This window comes from Sorex araneus, chromosome 2 (genome assembly GCF_027595985.1).
Source record: "Sorex araneus isolate mSorAra2 chromosome 2, mSorAra2.pri, whole genome shotgun sequence".
Taxonomy (NCBI): Eukaryota; Metazoa; Chordata; class Mammalia; order Eulipotyphla; family Soricidae; genus Sorex; species Sorex araneus.
The window spans coordinates 377,589,802-377,603,242 of NC_073303.1; the positions used below are offsets into that span (position 1 = coordinate 377,589,802).

At 36.8% G+C, this 13,441-nt stretch overlaps 1 protein-coding gene across 10 annotated transcripts in view; it reads right to left on the reverse strand.

Annotated features, from left to right (window-relative positions):
• Positions 1-13,441, reverse strand: part of NETO1 (neuropilin and tolloid like 1) — a 181,831-nt gene that overhangs the window by 56,739 nt on the left and 111,651 nt on the right. For 2 of the 10 annotated variants that reach the window (XM_055128354.1, XM_055128362.1), the window contains one exon: positions 8,993-13,274. The exons of 2 other annotated variants lie outside the window; for them this stretch is intronic. Coding sequence is in view for 1 of the 8 variants with exons in the window: in XM_055128361.1 (XP_054984336.1) it covers positions 6,714-6,771 (58 nt within the window). In the remaining 7 variants the exon portion in view is untranslated. Of the gene's footprint in view, positions 1-1,660; positions 6,772-6,801; positions 7,124-8,992; positions 13,275-13,441 lie in introns of those variants that run through there. 6 more of the 10 variants (XR_008628625.1, XM_055128361.1, XM_055128357.1 and 3 more) reach the window with 6 other exon arrangements.

Sequence of the window (13,441 nt, forward strand, 5' to 3'; positions counted from 1 at the left end):
ACGGAAACCAGCACGGGGATTGAAGGTATCTTACAGAGAGGCTCAAGTGTCCAAAGATGAATAGCTCAAGAGAACCAGATGCAAATATTATCCATTTTAATGATTAATTCTTGGTAGCCCACGAGCATTATTTCCACTATGCATGAACTCAGTTCCAGAGGAGGTCCTACTGACCTCTGCACAGGAGACAAAGCTTGTCACCGTGTAAGAACACGTGGGATGCAGGTGATTTGCACGACTCTATTGTGAAAACTCACGATGTTAAATGTAAACCTTATGTAGTCTATCCTAAGGCTAAAGGGAAAACAAGAACAGATTTCAAATCATCATATGGACTTGCTACCAACTGATCAAAAGTTCTGATTCTCCTTTCAGTTTGACAATTGATAGCACAGGAGGAACTGAATAAAAATCTGCATGGTTGTCTTGGGTTATTCGTAAATGGCGATTTGGTGAGTTGAGAGAATGTCAGAGTTCTGAGTGATTAAGCAGACTGATTCTACTGAACTTGCTGAATGTGTGCTTGTACGACTTATAGAAAATGCCTACCAAAAATGCAGGGTATTTGTATGAAAAATGATGGCATGTTATTCAACTTAATGAAATATAGAACACTGGAGAAGGAATAAATCTGGAGAAAAATGAGACAAGTTTACTGTAAGTTTCTTTTAGTAGAATTCACTTGTAGGATAATATTGGTTTGTCCTTTCTGCCTTGCCGCAGGGAGCTTAGGTTTACTGGGTTACTCCCATCACAGTGCTCCCATTCCTTTGTGTTTATTTGCAACTTCTTTCTTTGCGCTCTGTTGACTTGTAAATAAGAGCAATTTTTTTTTTGTATGGGCACAAGGAGACAGTTAATGCTATGCTTTTGTAACTTGGGAGTTAATTGACTCTGAATGATATTTACCTCCTGGACATCTGTTCTCTCAACCTAAGCCTCAGCTGCCCTTACTTTCTAGCACCCCCAAAGGCAGGATCCCGACAAGGGACTGGATAGACCCAGGGCAAGCAGTGAGCTATGTGCTACCCTGGCATCAAAATGGGCCTGGCCAAAGTACCATTATGCTGAACTATAAGTTAAGAGTTTGGTCATGGACAAATGCTGTCATGATATAAAAACTGGTAACTAGATTCGTACCCTGCTAGGGTTCACTGTATCACTGTCATCCCATTGCTCATCGATTTGTTCGAGCAGGCACCAGTAACGTCTCTCATTGAGAGACTTATTGTTACTGTTTTTGGCATATCCAATATGCACGGGTAGCTTGCCAGGCTCTGCCTCTCGGGCTCTATACTCTCGGTAGCTTGCCGGACTATCGCTAGCACAGTTGGGCGTTCACCTTTCACATGGCCGGCCCGAGTTCGATTCCTCCGCCCCTCTCAGAGAGCCGCCCCTGCTGGGGGAGATGCCAAGATCACCAAACCCAGGCGCCCTAGCCATCCCCGGGATTTTATAGTCACTGAGTATTTATAACCAGGTTCTGTTGTGCAGTATTGTACTTAAGGACTGCTATCCCAAAGACAGTTATGGCTATATTTAAGAGCACAGAGGTTAATGACATATAGAGCAATTTTTCCTCTTAATTATATAATTTAGAAATTAGAATTCTGTATTAGAATTCCCTGGTAACAGAAATACAACAAATGTTAAACATTACTCATCATCACTGTTTGTTTTTGTGATTTCCATAAGTATATAGATACTGACTGCTGTCATTTTAATGGGTTAAGCTGAAAGACAGTTCTATAGGGGATTGTTGAACTCATCGGCAGAGGTTAAAATAAAAAGAAAACAGGGTTAACAATTTTCAGAGGAGAACCCAATTATCAACAAGATTAAGGAAAGTTTCAAATAAACAAAGCAATGCATGTGTATTTAATGAACAAATGACAACATACCATATTTTGAGCGTAAATGATTCTTTTTAAGCTAGTAACAATTATGCATTATGATATGAAATTCCTAACATTTGTCAGGTCCCTCAGGATATATTTAAAAATAATTGAATACTTAACAAGTAGTTATATTGCTAGAGCTGAAGGCCAAAATTTCAAAATTCAGTAAAAATGATAAACTATTCTGATGATTTTCAAAGGATAAACATACTCTTTTTAATATATCAAACTGTCTCTTTCTGTTTTCATCAGCATTGCAAATAAGACATATGCAAGATTAGCAGGTAGAAGATGAATCTCTGTACAAAAATTGATGTTAATATAAGAAACTTAAAAACTGAAGAGCTTGGAATAACCTCAGATAAAAATTGAGATTAATTGATACAGATTAACAAGCATTACTCAGACATTAAAATTGCTGATAACCATGTAAATATCAATTATGGCATCCATTAGCCTTTTATTTTAGTAAAAACCATAAAAATTCATTAGCCCTGAAAATTATACCTTGCAGATTTTCATATTAAATCAAACTGGAGTATTTCCATGCTTATGATTTTATTTTTCATAACACATGTATGCTCCCTAGTTTAGAACTTCCCTAACTTACTACATAAAATATATCCAACTTAATTTAAAAATTAAATTGGAAAATATAGGAAAAGGTCCATTTTGAGACAGAGAGGTAGTAGAGGTGATAAGGCACTGGGCTTGCAAGCAGCTGATGCAAGATTGATCCACTGAGTTTGGCCCATCCCCTCCAAAGGTATTTGAATTAAGGTCAGTGAGAGAGAGTGGCCCTAAATAAGGTGCTTTTGTTGTATGCAGTCAACCCTGGCTAAAATTCCTAGCACCAGATGGTCCCCCTCATACTGCCAGGAGTGACCCCTAAGCACAGAGCCAGGGGAAGCGGTGAGTACTGCCAGTGTCATACCAAACAGGTTGCAATTATTTGCATAGGAATGTTTCTGTGCTTTCTAGTAAGATCCAATTGAAGAGATCACATCTTAGACTTTTCATTCTAAGTACATATTTATATGTATTCAAAACACTTATGCATGTTATAAGGAGCATTAGTTTAAAATTGAGCAGGGATGGCGAGATACAAGTACAGTGGGCAAGGCACTTGCCTTAAATGCAGCTGACCAGGGTTTGATCTATGGCAAAAGGTGCATTAAACCCCACCAAAAATGATCTGTGAGTGTAAATCTAGAAGTTAGTTCTGAAAAACACCAGTATGACCCAAACCCCCCAACCAAATTCAAATCACATATCACCTTACATCTTTAATGCCAACAACACTTCAGTTTCATTTTAAATACCATCTAACAGGTGCCAATATTAGACATTTATTTTCATCATGGATCTAAAGTTTGACATGGCTTAATTTAATTTTCTTACAACCAGATAACTAGAGATGTAATGTAATTTTACACATATCAAAGTAGCTTGTTCATGACAACTTGAACATTTTAACCAAAAATGATCACAAGCAGAAGTGTATTACCTTGGAATATTTGAACGCTTGCATTAATACACAGCTGTACTCTTACCTTGAATGTTGTTCAGAGGTCTAAGCATGCAACAAGAGGCAGTGAATAAGAGACATCATTCCTACTGATCAGTCGGTGGAAAATTCTGTCTGAAGAATACAGTCTGAGTTCAAAGTTACAAGCTCAGAGACAATATTTTTAACTTATAAGCGCATACACTGATGCCAATTTTTCTAGATTCAGTAAGAAAACAAATAGGCTTTCCACCTTCAACAATTTTTAATCTCATATTTGTCCCTTTATTGTTACAGTAATAATTATTTCTTTTATTTCAAGGAAGCATAAAATACAACAGTGGTAGCAGAATTAAGTATATTGGAATATATAAGCAAGATGGTTTAAAATACTACATTTTAGAAAACTTCAATTTCGGCTGTCATTTGATATTCATAAGATCATTAATACTTAATAGGCAAGAGGAGGAATAAAGAGGTTTGAATTCCGAAGCTCATATCTCCTTCCCAATGTACCTGCTATCCAAGACATTTGGGAAAAGGACACAGGTGTAAACACATGACTACCAGGAGAATAACTTAAACAGAACTTAAAATGTAAAACCACATTTCAAGCGCATGGAATTCGTTTGCACTGGATAAAAACATTTTTGTAAAATTTCACTTTTATCATTAATTGGAAAGCGTTTCATACTAGTCAAGTAAAATGCTGTTCCATTTAGGCCATGAGGAAGACTTTCTGCAGTCTTTAAACATGAAGTCCCTGTTACAAGACAAAAGTCATCCTTTGTCTATTGATTGTGATTTTGCAGTACTTTGCAATATTTTAACTGGATAATACTAGCATCAAGAGAAGTTTTAAACAAGGGATAAATACCCTCCTCAGCGGAGTCACAGAGAAATAGTGACCAGGACTCATCTGTGCCACACAGATGTGTAATTCTCCTTAAAACCAGGGCATCTGAAGTGCAGAATCAAATTTCAGTTGGAAACCCGTATTCCAGCGCTTCCTTCAAAATAACTCCATGAGAAAGTCTGAAGCAATAGTACAGGGGCTAAGTCCCCCTTACATCCAGCCAAACCCAGTTTGACCCTCAGCACCACACATGGTTCCCTGAGCCTGGAAGAAGTCCTGAGTCCAGGTGGAAGTGACCCCAAATAAACAGAAAGAACTTCACACTTCTTATCTATCAACGTAGCTGTCCTGAGTTGTCTGTTTAGACTGAAAAATTATGCTACAAAATGTATTCACCACGTTGAAACTAAACCTATTTGTATTTAAATCAACTAGTACATTCAACTGTTACTATATGAGTACTTTGTTTTCTGCAGAGAGAAAATGGGTGCTTTCAGGTTGGGTAGGATGTCATTTTTATATATATGTTTACCCCATACACTTATAAGTACCAAGTACAGAATAGGCACTGCAAAAAAGAAACACAAAACACCTGTGCCTGTTAATTGTTGTGTTCAAAACGACTCTAAAAGAAACAGTATGGCTAGACTCATTGCTCCAGTGCTCACAACCGTTAAACATTACCCATACAGAATGTTATTGAACATAGTCAGAAACATATCAATTCGTGGTAACTTATGTTTGGGGGGACACACTTGGCAGTGTTTAAGGTGTACTCTCAGATCAGTGCTCAGGGACTTCTGGTAGTGCTTAGTTGACCACGTGATGCTGGACACTGAACCCGGGCCCCCTGGTGCCTCAGCTCAGCGAGCAGACTCCCTGACCTCAGTATAGAGAGAATAGATTTCCACTTCAATTACTTTCCCTGACTGTTTTCTTTCACTTTTGTGCAATCATCCAAAATTAAGTCCATGAAAATGACAAAATAAATGTGCCCACTATGGATTTCAACAAAATTCACTTTGAGCCGATTGAAAACAGAATATTTCAAAAAAATATTCTAACGCTATGAGTAAAGAATACTACAAACTTTTGAACATGTAATAACTTCACATAACTTAAAATCTAAATTTTGAAAAAATTATCTAGAAATATTATCCATTCCCTCACTTATGACACCTTATATGAATAAAATAATGATATTGTTTATGATTAAGTGGGTATACACAGAGAATAGCATGTAGATTTATTGAAATCTGCGGACATCATCTCTATCATATTGTTCTGCAATTTAATGATAAACATTGTTTTTAAATAGATTATTTGGCTCCACTGAATTAGATTTTAATTAATAGTTTTACTCAAAAATTTTCCTTTCCATTACATCATTGGCCAAAAAATATGGAAATCTATATTGCCAATTAAATGAGCAGAAGCAGGAAAATAAAATAAGTTAGTTTAGAAAACGTGCAAGCAAATATTTGAAGTAGTATCACTAACAAATATATGCCAAGTAACATTTTGGAACCCTATTTCTGTGATTTTATATATATGTATATATACATAGCAATTAATTATTAAGTGTACTTTTATACTTAATTGTCACCTTATTAAATCCATATAGACTCTTTCTGGAATAGTTATTTTGAAGGATACCCAAAATAATCAGTCCTCATGCTTGTCTTCAAAGATTTTTATTCTAAAATAGTCATTCATAACTACGCATCAATTACAGCGCTGGTCCCACCTCCAATTTCATTATCCCCATTGTGGTAAATCGGGACTTACTAATAGGCCATCCATGAACCCTTTGTTCACCAGCCAAGTTCCATCTATTTGATGCTGTAAACAATTCTTAGAAACGGATATCAGCAGATAAGGGACTCCCCAAACCCACTGAGATCACAGAGGGTTTGAAATGCTGCTTGGAAAATACAAAAGTATTGCATAGAGGAGATACTTCCTCCCTCTGGAGTATAGACGGGTAAGAAACCGGGTAGACTCTATACCCCCAGAGAGGACTTGTTGATTTCCAGTTGTCAGAAGGTAGAGCCTCAAAGTTTGACAGAGAAACAGTGACGTTCAGAGGACTTAGGCATTATCTATAAGAGCACAACGAGGAATGGAATGATGCCACCACTTACACCCAAACTGAACCTGTGAAAAGCATGATTCTCATTGGCTTTTACCACCTTTTTCTCACTATGAAACTGTCTCCTTCAAGCACTGCGCCGTGCGCCTGCGTGCTTCTCCATCAGCAGCCTTGCAGGGGAATTCATCCCAGGCAATCATCTGGAGCTGCGAAACGTCATTTCCTTCCAGGGTTGCTATGTCTGCGTGCGTGATGGTTCAGGCTCTGGGGGTCCCTGAGCAACGCCGAGTTCAGAGGACAGAGGAGCAGTCTTTGGAGAGAAGGCTCTCTGGCGAAAGCAGAGTAGGTGGTTTCTGGAAATCACAGTGACTGAGAAGGTGCAAGTCTTTCATCACTGTTCTCCACCGGGATGTGCTTGCTGTGTGCCAATTACAAGATAAATTTACTCATGGTTTAGGAAAATGATTTATTTATAACTCATTACGAGGTATAAAAATATCTTTCTAACGCATTTTCACTTGCTCCTGGAGCTCTGTAGGGGAAAGAGTGGATGCCGGAGAACAGATCTGTTTGACCATGAACAATCACCAAACCATAGGGTTACTATGACCAAGTTTCAACTTATTTCAGTGAAACACTGTAGACTGTGAAAGGTCGGTCCCATGATCTTGCTGGGCAACTCTGCACTGAGTCAGTTTGGGTTCGGAAACAAATTATCAGTCCTTTTGCTCAATCTTGGAAAAGTCAATACAACTTTCTTCAGTTCCCTCCTAAGTACAGTAGAATGACAACAATCATAACAAAAGGCATTATAGTTACAGGATTTATCAGATGGCCAGGAGATATTTACACGTAAAACATTCCTGTGGTGTTTGGCATATAGCACCCCACCTCAATGAGTATTTGAATAAAGATAAGATATTTCCACGCATCTAATAACCCATCAGTTACACATTTTTAATGACTTAAGCCTGTACATTTTTTTTTACATTATTATAGTCTGATTCGATTAACAGAAAATGTCAGAGAGTTCAGCTAAAGAGCGATTCAAGTAAGTGCTTCTCCAACAGACACTCTGGGAGAAGGTGAGCCTTTCTGTGCCATTTCACACTGCTAGTGGTCAGAACGTCATGCCAAACCGTTCTACCTTTAATTGTTGTTGCTTCTAACTTTCATACTCCTATGAGCCAGCCTACTAATTAGCCTTTCAACTCTCTGCCCCCGTTTCTCTTCCAGGCAACTTCTCTCCCCTCCTCTGACACGGCCCTTCAGCCTCAGGCACCAAGTCCGAGAAGTTAATTTTCCCCGAGTCTGAGAAGTGCATTGCCCTTAGATTTATGCCAGTGTCTTTACTATAAAATCATCACTGTGCTGTACTCTCGTAGAAATAAAATATGTTTCATCTTTGACATACATAATGAAAGACTGACTGTCTTTCCAGAATGAAAATAAAACAATAAATAAATTTGGACTTTAATTGTCCTTATCCATCTCCTTTAAGCACCATCTTTCCACGGCCTCGATAAGTTTGTGCCCGCTTAAACTCACACCTCTTGAGCATCCCCCAAGGACCTAAAAAGTATAAACTCGGAAAACCTTGGCTAAAATGTAATTAAGTGTCATTCAAAATTATGTGAATTAAATAATATGTTTTATAATGTGAACTAACAAATATTTATGATAATTTAGAAGTTATATATTCTGGTCCCTTTGACAATTTTTGTCTCTATCTGTGATTGTTAAGCAAAGGATAATAGAAGAGTTTGAAAGAATAAAATGTGCCTCTGAGTTTGATGAGGCAGAAAGAAGAAAAGAACCATGAGCACACTGACTGAACAATTGTGAATAATGACATGTGGTTTAATTGCAGGATGATGCTGTGTGAGTAGGAACCTTCTAGAAAGCAATCCTAGTAAATGACAGGCATCAAAGGCAGGTTGAGTTTATTGTTCACATCTCCTAGGAATGAAAGTCATAGGAAGAGGACACTTACTCCTTTTGCTGTTATTATTTGGTTTTCAGGCCATACCTGGTGATGTTTAAGGGTTACTCCTGCACTCAGGAATTACTCCTGGAAGTGCTCAGGGGACCATAAGGGATGACAGGTATTCAACCTCAGTTGGCTGTGTGCAGGGCAAATGCCCTCCTTACTGTTCTATCACTCTGACCCCCTTTATTTCTTCAATAACACACAGAAGTTTAAAACCAAAGGATACAATTAAAAATAATCACTGCGTATAATCACCTTCAAATGAATCAACCTTAGTTGATTCATTTGAATAGTATGTCTCAGTTAAAAAAAATTTAGTATAACTTTAATAAAATCATTAATAAATAAATCAAGATAATTCTCTATGAACAAAGCTTCCAATTTATTTAATAGGATTACTTATAAAAATACATCTCCAGCCATTTTTACAATATATTTTGTTATGCTTCTTTTAATATTAAGAAAGGCATTGTAGGGCTGTATTGCTAATACAGCAACTAGGGCGCCTGCCTTGCATGCGGCTGACCTGGGTTCAATATGCATGAGGAGTGATCCCTAAATGCAGAGCCGGGAGTCAGCCCTTTGCACTACTGCATATGATACAAAAGCAAAGCAACAATAACAAAATGGAGCACATAAAATAGTAAAGTTGGTTCAAGTCCCTTTTCTTTTATTCATATATATGTATTTATGTAATAATTGGCTGAGCCGTCTTGCCATGAACGTGATCATAGATATAAGTAAAGGAAAAAAGGTGAATGACTGATATTGAGACTAGTATCAATAAAGATGCACGAAACTGAAACCCTCTTTTCAAATAAGATACTTAAAATTCCAATAATTTTAAAGACACACTTTTCTTAATCTTCTTCCCCTACAGCATGAATCTGACAGATACAGTCTTCATGGAAATGTACGAAGTTCAGAATGAAATACAATGATATTACTAATTTTAGCACCAAACCATCAATACATTATTTGCCATTACCTTAATGAAGATAATTGGAGCCAGTACCGTATTTTGAAATATATTATATTCTGAGGTCAATAAAAATTCACTCATGGAATTTTTTTAAAAACTATAAATTTCAAGAAAAAAATCAGCTTCCCAATGGAAAAAGATAGAAAAAAATTGATTCAATCACTTAAGTGAATATTTAAGTAATGCTGAAGACCTGATTTTATTGAATGCCAAGAACAGTATATGGAGATGCAATGAAATATTCTTAGTGGGAAAAAAATAGTGAGAGAAAAATCAGTATCTCCACAACATAGGTTATTCTCATTTAAAAATCCAGACATTCATTTCCCATCACATTTATAAACACATTTTAATTATTTAATCAAATCAAAGTTAATTTTGGAGAATTAAATACTACATATGTGACTTTCAAAATATATTGCCTAAAAATATTGTCAATAAAATTGGATACCAAAAAAAGCAAGTTTCCAAATCAGCATACCACCCTAAATTAGGTAGCTATAATGAACTGGGACTGTAGTAAAAACTTGATTTGGGGACTATACCTCCCAGATATCAGAAATGATTTCAGACAAATAAAATGAAAACCATTCTCAAATTAACTAGCATAATGTCCAATTGCATTACTGAACAACATCCTGTGGAATTAATAAAGCATGATGTAAGTAATTTTAATTTCGTTTATCAAAAATAATTATTTATTAAAATAATTTTTATTTGAAACACCTTGGAACATCTCAAGCCTTATCTACATGCATCACTCCATGGCTGTGTAATTCTGAAGATGATGTTGACATGATATGTTCTAATGTAACTAGTCATTAAGAGTTTTTAAAAGAGTGTTTGATTACAATACTGGACCGAATATTTAAAATCCTCCTTCCTCCAGAGGTCTCCAGAGACTGTCTCCTCTCTCCCAGTCAAACAAACACTACCATGTTGCAGAATTATCCCAGCACCTAGAAGCATTTCCGATTCTAGAATGATTCTCAGGGAGAGTTGGATGCTTTTCTTTTTCTTTTTTCTTTTTTTTTTCTTTTTGGGTCACACCTGGCGATGCACAGGGGTTACTCCTGGCTCTGCACTCAGGAATTACCCCTGGCCGTGCTCAGGGTCCATGTGGGATGCTGGGATTTGAACCCGGGTCGGCCGCGTGCAAGGCAAACGCCCTACCCGCTGTGCTATCGCTCCAGCCCGGAGAGTTGGATGCTTTTCCCACCTGAGCCTTCAGTACTGCTATCCTCTGCCCCAAGTTGTCACTGTCCGTACTCAGACTGAGTATTGTCACTGAGGAGCTTCATTCCTCACTGAAATGTTTTTGTTTTTCCCTGGAAGCATTGCATATTGAATACATGTACACAGTTCATTTTATCACTACATTCATTTGAGCTGGGCTTTTTAAAAATAATACTTATTAGTAGATTTCTGATGCACATATCTTTTAAGCAGCAAGTCAGCAGAGTTCTGTGAAATTCAGAAGAACAGGTTTTTCAAGGCCCCAGGACAGGATGAGGAAAGGGAAATTTTATCCTTATTTTCTTACTCCCCAGGGTAAGGAAAGGATAAATTTATTTTCTTCCTTTTGCTGACCGGTACGAGGGAAAAAAAAGTTTTGATATGCATATTATGCTTGTTTGAGATTATTCATTTGCACTATAAAGTGTGTTAAAAAGATTTATAAATAGATAAGGTAATGTGAAATTTGGGTAATTACTTCCCCCACCCCAAATCTTCATACGTTACCTGTAATTTAAAGGGCATAAAAGTAAATGTGGTAGTACATAAATATTTTAAAACCAAACCAAATTAAAAGTGAGACATTTCAATATAAGCAATTTGTGTAACAGTGTGTAACAGGGTAATAAAAATAATCCTTACTGTAGTTAATATTTTTCTGTTTATCAAAATGATGGAAATTACGTAGCTGAGTTTTTCAATATAGATTCTTCAGAAATGCTGATAATTTCATAATTTATCATAAATTTTATTTTATTTCCCATTTATTGACTTTTGCACCATATTTCAGCCTCACTCTGAAACTGAATTCCTAACAGGGATGCATGGGACTCACCACTGGGTATGAGAAGCCTACGGGGAGGACCAGGGCGGAACTGCAACAGAGCAGGCTGGGGGTTAGGGAGACTGAATTCCATAGGATTTGGCAGTTGTTTTAATGTGGACAAGCAGTAAAACTCTTTTTTTTAATATTCTAAGAATACACATTCACCATTTAAAAAGTACCCACTCAATAAATCAAACATTATCAAGGGCATATGGAATTCAATAGCAATGAAATATGTTATAGAATTTTTCTGGAGTGATAGCACAGCGGGTAGGGCGTAGGGCGTTTTCCTTGCACTCTGCCGACCCAGGTTGGATTCCTTCGTCCCTCTCAGAGATCCCAGAAAGCTACCGAGAGTATCCCGCCCTCACGGCAGAGCCTGGCAAGCTACCTGTGGTGTACTCAATATGCCAAAAACAGTAACAGCAAGTCTCCCACTGGAGACATTACTGGTGCCCGCTCGAGCAGATCACTGAACAATGAGATGACAGTGCTACAGTGCTACATTAAACACATCAAATTAGTAAGTTCTCAGGGACTGTATATGTGACTGAATGAATGAACGAAAAGTGGTGCCATCGGAGTTATAAAAGGGGCAATAGTTTTAAAGCATTTTAAAGAGGTTTTCCTATTCTTAAAGAACACATTCAGTAAAACCTTAGAAATTAAATGAAATCAGTGAGAAAGCCTCAACATTAAGAGGGTCTTGTCATCTAATAGGTGGGGAGACAGAGACAGGGTGTGTACTTGTGGAAGTCAGTTTTTATCACTGTAATAGAAGAAAACATTTCTCTTAACTCAAATTAGGAAATTATTATACATTTTATATATCTTTATATAAAAATTACAAGTAGCAAGCATGTGACACAAAGAAATGAGAGAGTAACAGCAATATTCGAGAATGCATGCTTTTTACAATGTGTCTAATAAAATGGGTAATTTCCAACTTAAATATCCAATACCGACATGCAGGGTATTTTCTCAAACTGTCAATTCAGTCATATTGCTAAATGCTTAATCCAAAAAGATTTCTACTGAAGGGCGTGGGTTCGTAAGATACCTGATTTCAAAAGATCTTTTCTGAAACTCAGTATCTTTCTTCAAAACAAAACAAAAAAGGAAATCGAGGGTGTATAGGAAAGACTCAAAAATGAGAAATTTTTCTTATTGCAATCTAATAATTTTACTCGTTACTTTTGGCTGCATTTAATCATAATACAACAACAGGTGTTTATAGTCCATAAAATCTCTAGCTGGTGTTTCCATGGTCCATAGTTTCACTCTCACTGTGGCATGTTCAAAATCACCCAGGAACACACTAGTCTCAATCAGTCTATGTAATGAAAACAATGCACATGTAACACAAAGTTCATCCACATCTGTCTTTTTGTCCCACAGAGCACACAAGGTACAATCATATAACAAAGACGTAAACGACACTGAAACGAAGTGAAACTAACAAGAGAGTTGGGGTAGTCTCAATCGGGAATTAATTTCTTCTTCAAGTTTCCAGTAAATCTCAAATGTATTTAAAAACTAAGGAGCACTTGGTGGCCAGCAACCAAATTACGAAATGAACATATCACTGTGCGGCGGGGATGTCTTGCTGAAGGAATAATAAATGTCTGTAATTCTTAAGTTTGGATAAAGGCAGTGGAATGAATTTAGAAATATGTCCACTTTTCAAATTCACTATAGAATTTTCTTTTCACAGTCCCCATGTTTGTATAAATAGTTCTTCTCTGAAAATAAAACACAGTTAAAACATTTTCTCCCATTGAAAAATGCATACAAATACACCAATTAATCAAGGTAATATAGAGCATGGAAAAGCATTCACCTAATTCAAGAATAGTTGATAGGCTTGAAGAGTTTTGAAGAGATTAGCTGTCAAGCAAATTTAAGTGGAGACAAATTAGTCTAATATAGATATAGACTATCAAGTGCTAAAAGTAAAGCTATTATGATATTCAACAACAAAACAGATGTTCTCAAGACAACTAGCATTGATGGAACATTTGACAATACCAAGCATTCAAATTTTATGTCATAAA